Source organism: Conger conger, chromosome 10 (genome assembly GCF_963514075.1).
Source record: "Conger conger chromosome 10, fConCon1.1, whole genome shotgun sequence".
Taxonomy (NCBI): Eukaryota; Metazoa; Chordata; class Actinopteri; order Anguilliformes; family Congridae; genus Conger; species Conger conger.
Window position 1 is genome coordinate 47,307,428 of NC_083769.1, and position 15,593 is coordinate 47,323,020.

At 41.2% G+C, this 15,593-nt stretch overlaps 3 protein-coding genes and 1 pseudogene across 3 annotated transcripts; all 4 read right to left on the minus strand.

Annotated features, from left to right (window-relative positions):
• Positions 1–43: 43 nt before the first annotated feature.
• LOC133139580 (transcription factor HES-5-like) lies at positions 44–651 on the minus strand. Its single transcript, XM_061259153.1, has 2 exons — positions 598–651; positions 44–475 (listed from the first exon to the last, which is right to left on the minus strand). Exons 1-2 carry the CDS (start codon positions 649–651, stop codon positions 44–46), a joined length of 486 nt encoding a protein of 161 aa, XP_061115137.1.
• A 4,434-nt stretch (positions 652–5,085) lies between these two features.
• Positions 5,086–5,705, minus strand: LOC133139272 (transcription factor HES-5-like). Its single transcript, XM_061258696.1, has 2 exons — positions 5,643–5,705; positions 5,086–5,517 (listed from the first exon to the last, which is right to left on the minus strand). The coding sequence occupies exons 1-2, from the start codon at positions 5,703–5,705 to the stop codon at positions 5,086–5,088; spliced, it is 495 nt and encodes a 164-aa protein (XP_061114680.1).
• A 3,714-nt stretch (positions 5,706–9,419) lies between these two features.
• Positions 9,420–9,945, minus strand: LOC133138236 (transcription factor HES-5-like; annotated as a pseudogene).
• Positions 9,946–13,652: 3,707 nt separating this feature from the next.
• Positions 13,653–14,272, minus strand: LOC133139231 (transcription factor HES-5-like). The gene is made up of 2 exons (XM_061258644.1): positions 14,210–14,272; positions 13,653–14,084 (listed from the first exon to the last, which is right to left on the minus strand). Exons 1-2 carry the CDS (start codon positions 14,270–14,272, stop codon positions 13,653–13,655), a joined length of 495 nt encoding a protein of 164 aa, XP_061114628.1.
• Positions 14,273–15,593: the final 1,321 nt, after the last annotated feature.

Here is a 15,593-nt window from a genome sequence, read left to right on the forward strand (position 1 = left end):
TGTTCAATTCTGTTGGTGTGATTGTGAGGCAGTCTGCAGGACTCTACCAGGGCCTCCAGAGGGCGCTGCTGGCTGCAGTCTCCTCTTTGCTGCTGCTGTTGTGGGCTGGAGAGCTCAGCTGAGGCAGTGCAAACTCGATCTTGTTCTTGTCAGAGGAAGGCTGCAGCTTTTGGAAATGGCTCAGCAGTCTTCTCTGGGACGGTGTCTTCACTACATAGCGGGACAGGAAGCTGACGATCTCTTGTGCACACCTGGAGTAGCCCTCACCGACATCTGAAGAGCAGGATGTGCTGTTAGCTGACTGGTGCTGGTGCTGTCGTCTCAGGAAGCAAACTGTCATCTCCAGGATGTCAGCTTTCTCCTGCTTGGAGCTGGAGTTCTGGCTGTGGAACTCTGGGCCCAGGAGAGACTTGAGCTGCTCGATGCTGCTGTTGATTCGGTCTCTGCGCATCTTTTCCACCACCGGCTTTCTCAGCTGTTAGCACACAAAGAGAGAAAACAGCTTAGTGGAGAGCTCTAGATGCACAACACCAGTGAATCAAATGGCTTTAATTCCACACACAGATGCTTGATAAACACACTGATCCTGATACTCACTTTATGAGACATCTTGAGGCTGCTGTAGTCAGTGCTGAAGGAGCAGGGTGCCATTCTGGTTGTAGTGAGGAGCTGGTTTCTCTGTGGAAGCTGCTGGAGTGTGGTGTGACTGAGGGACTCCTGGCTCCTATTTATAGGAGCTGATTTGCATTACAAAGCCATGGGCCCAGAGCTGGGTTAGGTTTCCCACACTCTGAGGCCTGTGGGCGTGTCCTGACACACAATGGGGGAAATATTAATAATTTCATGGGTAACTGGCTGCATGCTGTTCCACGGGAGACGGTCCTCCACCTATCAGCAACACTGAGCAATAAACCACACCAACACCCGCCAGAGACTTTTATTACCTGGGAATAATCCAGCCATAGTCAGCTTCTGCAGATGGGGAGGGGATGAGACAGTAGCCATTTCACATGGGGGGGGAGAGACTACAGTTATATAGATAAGAAGTGTGTGTGTGTGTGTGTGTGTGTGTGTGTGTTTCTGTCTGTGTGTACACTCTCAGAAATATGGTGACAGTGCAAGTTCATTCATGTTCTTCAAGGAACAAAATTCTCAAATGTACTCTGAAAGTACAGTCATGTTTTCCTAAGGTACAAATGAGGATGTTTCCCAAGCAATACATTAAAAAATGTAATTACGTATTGCTGGCCAATTTCATGCATAGGGTACCGCCCACAGGGACAAGCATTTGTTGTCCCTTTTTAGGCACTTTTTGTACCTTTATTTCTGAGAGCGTATGTGTGTACATGTGCATATAGACAGTCATGTGAATGTCTACAACCCAACCCATCTCTCAATATTTAATGTAAAGACACACACACACCTACATAGATGAGCCACAGATGTCCCTGCGGGAATGTCCATTAAACACAATTATCCAGCCTCTCTCTGTGGCACACTTCTATTGTCCTGTGCTGAGAATATTGAGCAGTGAATGGGGGGCGAGTGTGGGAAACCAGCTCTGGAGCCGACTCACACCCCCCCCCACTCAACAGACCTGACCCCCACCCCCCCCACCCCCCACCCCCCACGACACAAGTCTTTGAAGATATGCTTCTATCTTCCCAACCATAAAGCTCACATAGTGTTTTTAATTCTATGTACCAGCTGCAAAATACAGGTGAAATGTTTATGGTACTTTTGCATTTCACAATAATAACAAACAGATGGTATGTTTGAATTTATTATTTATTATCCAAATATTTTGGGAGAAACAAGAGGTATACATATCCATCCATCCGTCTATCCATCCATTATCGACCCATTTTATTCTTGCAGGGTCACAGGAGCCTATCCAAGCATGCATTTGGAAAAGGTCAGGAGTACAGGACAGGTTGCCAATCCATCACAGGATGTACACAAAGTTTACAGTACCTAACAATTTGTTGCATTTTAGGCACAATCATTGGGTCCATCTAGGGTCCTCTTCACACGTGTTCCTGTGTTCGATCTGCACTTCGTTGTACGTCGCTTGGGATAAGAGCGTCTGCTAAATGCTTTGTAATGTAATGTAATAATGTTGCGCTTTGAAAATACCCAGTAAAAGCCAAGACGCTGAGAGAGTGCCGGCTGAAATATTTTCACACGTAGCGATGGCGCCCACCTCGCAGAAGTCGCGTTTATAACAAGTGTTAGAATTCATCGGCATGTTTTATTGCAGGAGAGGTGTCACGACACGGGCGCGCGGGGTGTTTTTGAACTCCGTCACTGGATAAAAAGCGCAAACAGAGCAGCTGACTGTCAGGTGTGTGAGTCCCAGTGGCGAAGGCCTTTCCCACACACTCACCGGAGGGGAAGGGGGAAGCGTGTCCCAGGAGATCGCGCGCTAATTACAGCGACGCGCTGTGGGAAGCGTTTGATCGCACCGCTCAGCAGCAGGTCGGCTTTGAGGGGGAGGTGTGTCGGCTTCAGGTCCAGCGCCCGTCACACGGCGGGAAAACACCACTGCTTACTCCCCCTTCTACGACCAAACAACCACCGTCGGGGCACATGTCTGCGGCAGAATCGCTAATTGATGTTATCTCTGTTGTCGCAGGCGTCTATGCGAGTGTGGGAAAGGCCAAAGATCTTGAGCTCCACGCGCCGAAATGCGCAAAGCGCGGTGTCAAGTTGCCTAATCTTTTTATTGTTTAGGATCGTTTTCATTCTGTATTCTCCAGTCATTTTTGCAAGCATAAACATGCCAAATTGTAGGTCCTACAAGTTAGAAAATGCTGAATGCAAATGTAATGGCACGCGTTCACAAAATGCGTTAATTAATTCAGCGTTTCTTTAATCACTTCGTGCAAGTCTGTCCTAATTCTAATTAAAATTATAATTCGATATCCGAATTAGGATACCTATACATTTGCTTCTTGGGATCGAAAATGCTGTGTCAGGGTTCAAATTGAAATGACTTTATTCAGATAGACAATGCCTTTTTTTCTTCGTAAAACTAAGCTGCCGAATGTGAAAATGTAAATGCTCTTTGGATGGACGATTTCATTTATTCTGTGGGTGCCTCTTCACGTTAATTCCAATTAGCCACGCGTGGTCGATTAGACGACGTTTTGGCACAATATATTCGCACACAAAGTAAATTAAATAGCAACGTGTAACCACGATTATGTTAACATCAACCAATTTACATTTTAAAGTAGGCCTATATTTAAGCAGGTTTATGCTCCCTGATCCACGTGCCCACTTCATAGCAAAGCGGTTCCTGTGTTTTGCCTAACACCCAGCAACTTCCTTGATGGTGGCCTTAACACTTGGTGTGAAATATGTCGGTCCACGTGTCAAAATCCTGGCGTTTTACAAACTGCCGGGCATGTTTTATTTGCATGCCACTTGGGAGGACAGCATCGGTCCTGGGAAAGGGCTTTATACCGTGTACGGAAGTTTAAATTGAATCAGATACAAGTTTCCCATCTAGAGACACCAGTCAGTTTCAAGGTTTTGAATTGGAACCGAAAAAAAGTATGTAGTTCCAGTAAAATAAATGCGTAATTATATCCCAAATGAATATTTAACACTGTGCCTAACTGCCATCCTGTTTCTTGGTTTCTTCATTTATTTAATTTCATAGTCTGATTTGAGTTATTTGAACATGTGTCTTAAATATTAACACTCGAAAGTTATCTCAGTTGTGATTAAAAAAAGGCAAAATAACCTTTGAACAATCAGGGATTCATTTAAACACCTGTCGATGTATAAAACTGTCTGTTTGTCTTTCTGTCTGTCAATCTGAGGACGCAAAATTATGCTCATGTCTGCATTACATGCAGCTATCACACTACACTGTAATCCAGATGTAATTGCTTTGCCATTGTAGTGTAGTGGTTAAGGTAAAGGACTGAGACATGCAAGGTCTGTGGTTCTAATCCCGGTGTAGCCGCAATAAGATCCTCACAGCCGTTGGGCTCTTGAGCAAGGCCCTTAACTCTGCATTGTCTCCTGCGTAGTCTAATCAACTGTACGTCGCTCTGAATAAAAGCGTCTGCCAAATGCCATTTGCGTAATGTAATGTAATTGTATTTCATGAATCAGGCACACAATGTTAAAATAAACCTCAGACACACTCTGGGTGTGATGCGACTGAATCAATGAATGTCAGCAGAATAGGAACAGATTATATAGCAGTAAATATCATTAATATTTCTGTTCAATGTTGATGCTCTTCCTGTTAATTCTTTGTTAACTCTGAAATAAATAATGATGCAAAGAGATACATTTTCACTGAATTTATTCATAATAATCACTCTTTGAGTGAAAAAAACATCACTGTCAGGTTGAAGACATCTTCAAGACACAAGATAGCTCACACTGCAGCTGAACATTTTACAATCATCTTTATAAAAGACAAGAGAGGGTGTAAAGTTTCAACACTTTAACAATTCTCACTCAGTAATGAGATCATTCATTTAGAGCATAGTTTTAACATCCTATGACAAATAAAACAAGATTTCCTTAACAGGAATCATATCAGGAATTTATACCAGTACACCAATTCCTATTTAATATCAAGCATTTCTTATGCTACAACATCAAGATTTGCCTTCACAGAAAGTATTGCTATGACATGCAATACAACACATACATAGAAATACACAATCACCAATATTACTGCCTTCACAGAGGCATTTTTCTTCAGATGCAAATAACATCAACACTTAAATGTGACACCCAGTTTGGCTAAAGAGTGCATGTCATTCACAGCAAAAGAAACAATTTTGTTTAGTCATCATTAAATAAGTTTCAAAACATGGAAATGTTTTGGATATTTCTTATTTGACAAGAAATAGTTGAGATATTTACTTTTCACCAAATATTGGCAAGAGTCATGAAGACTTTTCAGGCTTTCTCTTAGTGAAAGCAGAGCATTAAACCTCCTGCACATGCAGAAGAGGAAGAACACTTCCTACATCCTGAGAATCGCTGTCCATGTCCTTGTAGAACAGACATGTTGAATTCTGTTGGTGTGATTGTGAGGGAGTCTGCAGGACTCTACCAGGGCCTCCAGAGGGCGCTGCTGGCTGCAGTCTCCTCTTTGCTGCTGCTGTTGTGGGCTGGAGAGCTCAGCTGAGGCAGTGCAAACTCGATCTTGTTCTTGTCAGAGGAAGGCTGCAGCTTTTGGAATTTGCCTAGCAGTCTTCTCTGGGACGATGTCTTCACTTCATAGCGGGACAGGAAGCTGACAATCTCTTGTGCACACCTGGAGTAGCCCTCACTGACAGCTGAAGAGCAGGATGTGCTGTTAGCTGACTGGTGCTGGTGCTGCCGTCTCAGGAAGCAAACTGTCATCTCCAGGATGTCAGCTTTCTCCTGCTTGGAGCTGGAGTTCTGGCTGTGGAACTCTGGGCCCAGGAGAGACTTGAGCTGCTCGATGCTGCTGTTGATTCGATCTCTGCGCATCTTTTCCACCACTGGCTTTTTCAGCTGCAAGAGGAAAGCAGGAATAACGTTAACAATCTCACTCTTGTATAAGACATTCATGACTGTATATTTACACAAACATTAGGTCATATAAAGTGAGTTTATGAATGATAATGTCCTGTATTTACCTTGTGAGTCAGACTCAGGTGCTCATTGGAGTAGCTGGTTGCTGCAGTGACTGTAGGTGCCATGGTTGTATCTCGGTGTAGAGGCGGTCTGAGATGTGCTGGACCCCTCTCTCCTATTTATAGTGTGTAATCTCCATATGAATGTGTGGGTCTGGGTGTGTTTGGAGGTTCTCACAGTGTGCAGCCAATGGCAGAGCTGAGGAGGACAATGAGGAATGCAGAGCTGCCACATGCTGAATGAAGTGCTGACTGCAGGGGCACAATGAGCACGTCTCTGGGGAACAGGTGGAGGGGAGGGTGATGGAGAGAGACTCACAGAGCACTGTGTGAATCTGGGAAAGGGCTGACCCTGTAAAGAGAGCAGCTCTGCTGCCTGATGTTGGGATCAGAGACAGACTGAGACACGCTCGTCATTATAAAGTGCACGTGTGGGACTGACACATATATAACCTCTCAACCTTACAGCATCACCACCAGGTTCTACCACACAAGCTGACTGGCTCAGTTATATATTACAAAATGACTTCAATTGTATTATGCAGTACATTTTCTGTATATTGTAAAAGGTGAGATTCTGTGTAGGTTTTAACTTTAGCATACACTAGTCGTGAATGTCCATCACAGAGCTGTTGAGAGTGGGATTTAAACCTGATTTGTTCACATTAAAGAGCAGCTTTGCTTTCATCCTCTGTGTACAGCCAAACATCAGCTGCTGGTGGGATTGAGGCTGTTAATGCTGCTGGAAGTGTGACTCTGCTCTCCTGAGCTTTCCCACACTCTGTCCATTGAGAAAAGTCTCACTGAACAATAGAAGTGTGCCACTTAAATGCTAATTCCTTTTCATGACCCGCACAGTATCCAACAAGCCCCCTGGGGTAAGGCTTGTTAGAGAAATATTCCTTCATAAAGAGGCAGATAAACACAAACATTTAGAGAGAATGCCCTCCATCTGTAAGTGTTGATCAGCACAAGACCTAAAGGAGAAAATAAACTGAGTTTCATGAAAGTTCCTAAGAGCTGTTTAATATAGTCAGAACTACTGGATAATGATGTGAAAGAAAGACCAATAAACTCAGTCACAACCTCTCTTTAATCTGTACTGTATTTTAGATTTCATTATTTTTCTAGATTTCTTTTAAAATTTCCGTGATTAAATAATCTCTTCCCCAAAATGACCTTCTTTTATGATAATTAGTGATGCATATTTTTGTTGGGTTGTCTTTCTCCTTGTGCTTGAAAGCATCCAAATGTCAATTTTACAAGGATCTAAATATTTCAAAATGATTAATATAGGCAAGCTGTACTATATTTGCTGGTTCACACCTCACTGAACCAAACACTATTTTTGTTCTCAGAAACTACAGGATCCAAGTTGAGCCTCCATCTAAGAATGATTCTTGCGTTATGACACATAATAAGATGGTTTTGTATGAAATATAGAGTAGATGTGAGCCATGTAACTGGGCCATATTTCACACTCAGCACTCTGTGCTCACTGGCTGTAGGTCTGTGGTCTCAGCAGCTCCTGTCCCTGTTGGGCTCTGAGAGAGAGTTTTCCTCTGTTTCCCACACTCCCTCCATTCACTGCACTCAATGGAGCACAAAAGACGTGTGTCTTATTACACATCACAGTCGCTGTGGGGCTGGGTCCCTCATTGTGTGGGCAGAAGGTCTTACGGCTGGCCCAGCACAAAAGCACCAACTGGCCTGAGCCATTTCAGCCCAACAGTTGCAGTGTTACAGGTGAGATAGATACACGGACACTTCATTCTATACCTGCTGTGTGTGAAGGTTACTTATGGAAACAATAATTTAAAGTTCAAATTTAACCAGATACAACTTGAAGAGACACCAGTCAGTCTTGAGTTCATGAATTGGAACTAAAAGATGAATGTAGTTTCTGCAAAATGTAGGTGTAATTACTCTCCAAATACATATTTTAGACTGTATTTAACTGCCATTCTGATTTTCCTTCTTTTAATTGTCCTGGAATATACATTTTATCATCTATTTTGATTTTATTGCACGTGTCTTTTCATGAATATTCATGAATGAAGACAAAATTGTTAGTGCAAGATATCAACTTAAGTACAATATTATTAGGCTGGTTTAGCACTCAAAAGTTATGTGACATGTGATAGCAAGATACAAAATTATGTATTTGCATTTTTTATTTACTTCAGTGATTATGTCTCTGTCTTTCTATATGTCTCTCTGTCTGTATTACTATCTCAATCAATGTGAGAATGTAAATAATATAGTGGTATATTTATCATATCTAAAAATGATATTTCTTTTAAATTTGATTGTATGTGCTTGGCCATTGTACTTGATGATTCAGGCACACACTTGTGACACTACAGTCAGACACACTCGGGATGTGATACACCTGAAGCAAATACATTTAAGCAGAATAGGATCAGATTATATAGCAGTAAATATTATTATTATTATTTCTGTTCCAATGTTGATGCTCAATCTATTAATAACTCTGAAATAGTGTTATGTTGATTGACACATTCATTACTTTTTTGTTGAGTTTCCTTCATAAATGATGCAAAGAACCAATAGATACATTTTCACTAAATTTATTCATTCATAATAATCACTCTTAGAGTGAAACACATCACTGTCAGTTTGAAGACATCTTCAAAACACAAGGTAGCCCACGGTGGAGCTGTACATTTTACAATCATCTTTATAAAAGACAAGAGAGGGTGTAAAGTTTCAACACTTTAACAATTCTCACTCAGGAATGAGTATTCATTTTTAGAGCATAGTTTTAAAATCCTATAAGAAATATAACAAGACCTCCTTAACAGGAATCTTATCAGGAATTTATGGCAGTACAAACATTCCAGATGTGGAATTATTATTTTACATTAAGCATTTCTTATGCTACAACATAAAATTTTGCCTTCACAGAAGGTATTGTTTTCATAGGCAATATAACGCATACATAGAAATACACAATCACCAATATAACTGCCTTCACAGAGGCATTTTTCTCCAGATGCAAATAACATCAACATTTAAATATGATACCCAGTTTGGATAAAGAGTTCATCTCATTCACATACAGTCTCAACAGAAGACAAAATATTGTTCAGTCATCATTAAATGACCAGACATATGGACGTTTTCTATTTGAATCTTGTTAGGCATGAAGTAATTCTACATTTTTCACCAAATATTCCCATAAACGTTCTTCATGGGACTCTAACAGGCATTTATGCCTGTGCACAAACTCCAAATATGGAATTTTGATTTTACATGAAGCATTTGTCATGCTACAATGTGACATTTGACCTTCACAGAAGATTTTTTTTTTCACATGCAGGAGTACAATGCATGCCTCTAGACCAAACAGAATAGCCTGTATAATTGCCTATATGGATGAATGTTTCCCCCAATGCAATCAACATGAATAATAACATGATACCCAGTCTGGGTAAAGAGTTAATCTCATTCCCATATGCAGTCTCAACAAAAGACACAATATTGTTCAGTCATCATCAAATAACTATAGAAACAAGGACATTTTCCATGAAAGGAACATTTCCTCTTTGACAAGAAATTGTTAAGATATTTTCACCAAATATTGGCAAGAGTCATGAAGTCTTTTCAGGCTTTCTCTTAGTGAAAGCAGAGCATTAAACCTCCTGCACATGCAGGAGAGGAAGAACACTTCCTACATCCTGAGAATCGCTGTCCATGTCCGTGTGCAACAGACATGTTGAATTCTGTTGGTGTGATTGTGAGGCAGTCTGCAGGACTCTACCAGGGCCTCCAGAGGGCGCTGCTGGCTGCAGTCTCCTCTTTGCTGTTGCTGTTGTGAGCTGGAGAGCTCAGCTGAGGCTGACGCTGAAGCTGACGATCTCTTGCGCACACCTGGAGTAGCCCTCACTGACAGCTGAAGAGCAGGATGTGCTGTTAGCTGACTGGTGCTGGTGCTGCCGTCTCAGGAAGCAAACTGTCATCTCCAGGATGTCAGCTTTCTCCTGCTTGGAGCTGGAGTTCTGGCTGTGGAACTCTGGGCCCAGGAGAGACTTGAGCTGCTCGATGCTGCTGTTGATTCGATCTCTGCGCATCTTTTCCACCACTGGCTTTCTCAGCTGCAAGAGGAAAACAGGAATAACGTTAACAATCTCACTCGTGTATAAGACATTCATGACTGTATATTGACACAAACATAAGGAAATGTAAAGTGAGTTTATGAATGATAATGTCCTGTATTTACCTTGTGAGTCAGACTCAGGTGCTCATTGGAATAGCTGGTTGCTGCAGTGACTGTAGGTGCCATGGTTGTATCTCGGTGTAGAGGCGGTCTGAGATGTGCTGGACCCCTCTCTCCTATTTATAGTGTGTAATCTCCATATGAATGTGTGGGTCTGGGTGTGTTTGGAGGTTCTCACAGTGTGCAGCCAATGGCAGAGCTGAGGAGGACAATGAGGAATGCAGAGCTGCCACATGCTGAATGAAGTGCTGACTGCAGGGGCACAATGAACACGTCTCTGGGGAACAGGTGGAGGGGAGGGTGATGGAGAGAGACTCACAGAGCACTGTGTGAATCTGGGAAAGGGCTGACCCTGTAAAGAGAGCAGCTCTGCTGCCTGATGTTGGGATCAGAGACAGAGACTGAGACACGCTCGTCATTATAAAGTGCACGTGTGGGACTGACACATATATAACCTCTCAACCTTACAGCATCACCATCAGGTTCTCCCACACAAGCTGACTGGCTCAGTTATACATTATATCCTGTAAAATATTATGCAGTAAAATACATTTTTCATACTGTATTGTACGAGGTGAAATTCTGTAGGATTTCACTTGAGCATACACTATTAATCACATACCTACTGAGAGTGGGATTTAAACCTGATTTGTCCACATTAAAGAGCATCTTTGCTTTCATCTTCTGTGTACAGCCAAACATCAGCTGCTGGTGGGATTGAGGCTGTTAATGCTGCTGGAAGTGTGACTCTGCTCTCCTGAGCTTTCCCACACTCTGTCCATTGAGAAAAGTCTCACTGAACAATAGAAGTGTGCCACTTAAATGCTAATTCCTTTTCATGACCCGCACAGTATCCAACAAGCCCCCTGGGGTAAGGCTTGTTAGAGAAATATTCCTTTAGAAAGAGGCAGATAAACACAAACATTTAGAGAGAATGCCCTCCATCTGTAAGTGTTGATCAGCACAAGACCTAAAGGAGAAAATAAACTGCCAGAGTTTCATTAAAGTTCCTAAGAGCTGTTTAATATAGTCAGAACTACTGGATAATGATGTGAAAGAAAGACCAATAAACTCAGTCACAACCTCTCTTTAATCTGTACTGTATTTTAGATTTCATTATTTTTCTAGATTTCTTTTAAAATTTCCGTGATTAAATAATCTCTTCCCCAAAATGACTTTCGTTTATGATAATTAGTGATGCATAATTTTGTTGGGTTGTCTTTGTCCTTGTGCTTGAAAGCATCCAAATGTCAATTTTACAAGGATCTAAATATTTCAAAATGATTAATATATGCAAGCTGTACTATATTTGCTGGTTCACACCTCACTGAACCAAACACTATTTTTGTTCTCAGAAACTACAGGATCCAAGGTGAGCCTCCATCTAAGAATGATTCTTGCATTATGACACATAAGAAGACGGTTTTATATGAAATATAGAGGAGATGTGAGCCATGTAACTGGGCCATATTTCACACTCAGCACTCTGTGCTCACTGGCTGTAGGTCTGTGGTCTCAGCAGCTTCTGTCCCTGTTGGGCTCTGAGAGAGAGTTTTCCTCTGTTTCCCACACTCCCTCCATTCACTGCACTCAATGGAGCACAAAAGACGTGTGTCTTATTACACATCACAGTCGCTGTGGGGCTGGGTCCCTCATTGTGTGGGCAGAAGGTCTTACGGCTGGCCCAGCACAAAAGCACCAACTGGCCTGAGCCATTTCCGCCCAACATCTGCAGTGTTACAGGTGAGATAGATACACGGACACTGGATTTTATACCTGCTGTGTGTGAATGTTACTTATGGAAACAATAATTTAAAGTTCAAATTTAATCAGATACAACTTGAAGAGACACCAGTCGGTCTTGAGTTCATGAATTGGAACTAAAAGATGAATGTAGTTTCTGCAAAATGTTTGTGTAATTACTCTCCAAATACATATTTTACACTGTATTTAACTGCCATTCTGATTTTCCTTCTTTTAATTGTCCTGGAATATACATTTTATCACCTGTTTTGATTTTATTGCACGTGTCTTTTCATGAATATTCATGAATGAAGACAAAATTGTCAGTGCAAGATATCAACTTAAGTACCATATTATTAGGCTGGTTTAGCACTCAAAAGTTATGTGACATGTGATAGCAAGATACAAAATTATGTATTTGCATTTTTTATTTACTTCAGTGATTATGTCTTTGTCTTTCTATATGTCTGTCTGTCTGCATTACTGTCTCAATCAATGTGAGAATGTAAATAATATAGTGGTATATTTATCGTATCTAAAAATGATATTTCATTTTAATTTGATTGTATGTGCTTGGCCATTGTACTTGATGATTCAGGCACACACTTGTGACGCTACAGTAAGACACACTCGGGATGTGATACACCTGAAGCAAATACATTTAAGCAGAATAGGATCAGATGATATAGCAGTAAATATTATTATTATTTCAGTTCCAATATTGATGCTCTACCTGTTTATAACTCTGAAATGGTGTTATGCTGATTGACACATTCATTACTTTTTTGTTGAGTTTCCTTCATAAATGATACAAAGAACCAATAGATACATTTTCACAGAATTTATTAATTCATAATAATCACTCTTAGAGTGAAACACATCACTGTCAGTTTGAAGACATCTTCATGACATAAGATAGCTCACAGTGGAGCTGTACATTTTACAATCATCTTCATAAAAGACAAGAGAGGGTGAAAGTTTCAACACTTTAACAATTCTCACTCTGTAATGAGTATTAATTTTTAGAGCATAGTTCTAAAATCCTATAAGAAATATAACAAGACTTCCTTAACAGGAATCTTATCAGGAATTTATGGCAGTACAAACATTCCAGATGTGGAATTATTATTTTACATTAAGCATTTCTTATGCTACAACATAAAATTTTGCCTTCACAGAAGGTATTGTTTTCATAGGCAATATAACGCATACATAGAAATACACAATCACCAATATAACTGCCTTCAAAGAGGCATTTTTCTGCAGATGCAAAAAACATCAACACTTAAATATGATACCCAGTTTGGGTAAAGAGTTAATCTCATTCACATACAGTCGCAACAGAAGACACAATATTGTTCAGTCATCATTAAATTACCAGACATATGGAAGTTTTCTATTTGAATCTTGTTAGGCATGAAATAATTTTACATTTTTCACCAAATATTCCCATAAACGTTTTTCATGGGAATCTAACAGGCATTTATGCCTGTGCACAAACTCCAAATATGGAATTTAGATTTTACATGAAGCATTTGTCATGCTACAATGTCACATTTGACCTTCACAGAAGATTTTTTTTTTCACATTCAGTAGGACAATGCATACCTCTAGAGCAAACAGAATCGCCTGTATAATTGCCTAGACGGAAGAATGTTTTCCCCAAAGCAGTCAACATCAATAATAAGATCATACCCAGTTTGGGTAAAGAGTGCATCTCATTCACAAATCGAGTCTCAACAAAAGACACAATATTGTTCAGTCATCATCAAATAACTATAGAAACAAGGACATTTTCCATGAAAGGAACATTTCCTCTTTGACAAGAAAAAGTTGAGATATTTTCACCAAATATTGGCAAGAGTCATGAAGACTTTTCAGGCTTTCTCTTAGTGAAAGCAGAGCATTAAACCTCCTGCACATGCAGAAGAGGAAGGACACTTCCTACATCCTGAGAATCGCTGTCCATGTCCTTGTACAAGAGACATGTTGAATTCTGTTGGTGTGATTGTGAGGCAGTCTGCAGGACTCTACCAGGGCCTCCAGAGGGCGCTGCTGGCTGCAGTCTCCTCTTTGCTGCTGCTGTTGTGGGCTGGAGAGCTCAGCTGAGGCAGTGCAAACTCAATCTTGCTCTTGTCAGAGGAAGGCTGCAGCTTTTGGAAATGGCTCAGCGGTCTTCTCTGGGACAGTGTCTTCACTTCATAGCGGGACAGGAAGCTGACGATCTCTTGCGCACACCTGGAGTAGCCCTCACTGACAGCTGAAGAGCAGGATGTGCTGTTAGCTGACTGGTGCTGGTGCTGCCGTCTCAGGAAGCAAACTGTCATCTCCAGGATGTCAGCTTTCTCCTGCTTGGAGCTGGAGCTCTGGCTGTGGAACTCTGGGCCCAGGAGAGACTTGAGCTGCTCGATGCTGCTGTTGATTCGATCTCTGCGCATCTTTTCCACCACTGGCTTTCTCAGCTGCAAGAGGAAAACAGGAATAACGTTAACAATCTCACTCGTGTATAAGACATTCATGACTGTATATTTACACAAACATTAGGTAATGTAAAGTGAGTTTATGAATGATAATGTCCTGTATTTACCTTGTGAGTCAGACTCAGGTGCTCATTGGAGTAGCTGGTTGCTGCAGTGACTGTAGGTGCCATGGTTGTATCTCGGTGTAGAGGCGGTCTGAGATGTGCTGGACCCCTCTCTCCTATTTATAGTGTGTAATCTCCATATGAATGTGTGGGTCTGGGTGTGTTTGGAGGTTCTCACAGTGTGCAGCCAATGGCAGAGCTGAGGAGGACAATGAGGAATGCAGAGCTGCCACATGCTGAATGAAGTGCTGACTGCAGGGGCACAATGAGCACGTCTCTGGGGAACAGGTGGAGGGGAGGGTGATGGAGAGAGACTCACAGAGCACTGTGTGAATCTGGGAAAGGGCTGACCCTGTAAAGAGAGCAGCTCTGCTGCCTGATGTTGGGATCAGAGACAGAGACTGAGACACGCTCGTCATTATAAAGTGCACGTGTGGGACTGACACATATATAACCTCTCAACCTTACAGCATCACCATCAGGTTCTCCCACACAAGCTGACTGGCTCAGTTATACTTTATATGCAGTAAAATATTATGCAGTAAAATTGATTTTTTTATACCGTATTGTACGAGGTGAAATTCTGTAGGATTTCACTTGAGCATACACTATTAATCACATAGCTACTGAGAGTGGGATTTAAACCTGATTTGTTCACATTAAAGAGCAGCTTTCCTTTCATCCTCTGTGTACAGCCAAACATCAGCTGCTGGTGGGATTGAGGCTGTTAATGCTGCTGGAAGTGTGACTCCGCTCTCCTGAGCTTTCCCACACTCTGTCCATTGAGAAAAGTCTCACTGAACAATAGAAGTGTGCCACTTAAATGCTAATTCCTTTTCATGACCCGCACAGTATCCAACAAGCCCCCTGGGGTAAGGCTTGTTAGAGGAATATTCCTCCACACAGAGGCAGATAAACACAAACATTTAGCAAGAATGCCCTCCATCTGTAAGTGTTGATCAGCACAAGTCCTAAATGAGAAAATAAACTGCCAGAGTTTCATTAAAGTTCCTAAGAGCTGTTTAATATAGTCAGAACTATTGGATAATGATGTGAAAGAAAGACCACTAATCTCAGTCACAACCTCTCTTTAATCTGTACTGTATTTTAGATTCAATTATTAATCTAGATTTCTTAAAAGATTTCCATGATGAAATAATCTCTTCCCCAAAATGACCTTCTTTTATGAAAATTAGTGATGCATATTTTTTTTTGTGGTATCTTTGTCTTTATGTTTGACGGCATACAAATGTCAGTTTGACAAGGTTTTAAATATTATGAAATAATTAATATATGCAAGCTGTACAGTATTTGCTGGTTCACACCACACTGATCCCAACAGTCTTTTTTTCTCAGAAACTACAGGATCCAAGGCTAGCTTCCCTCT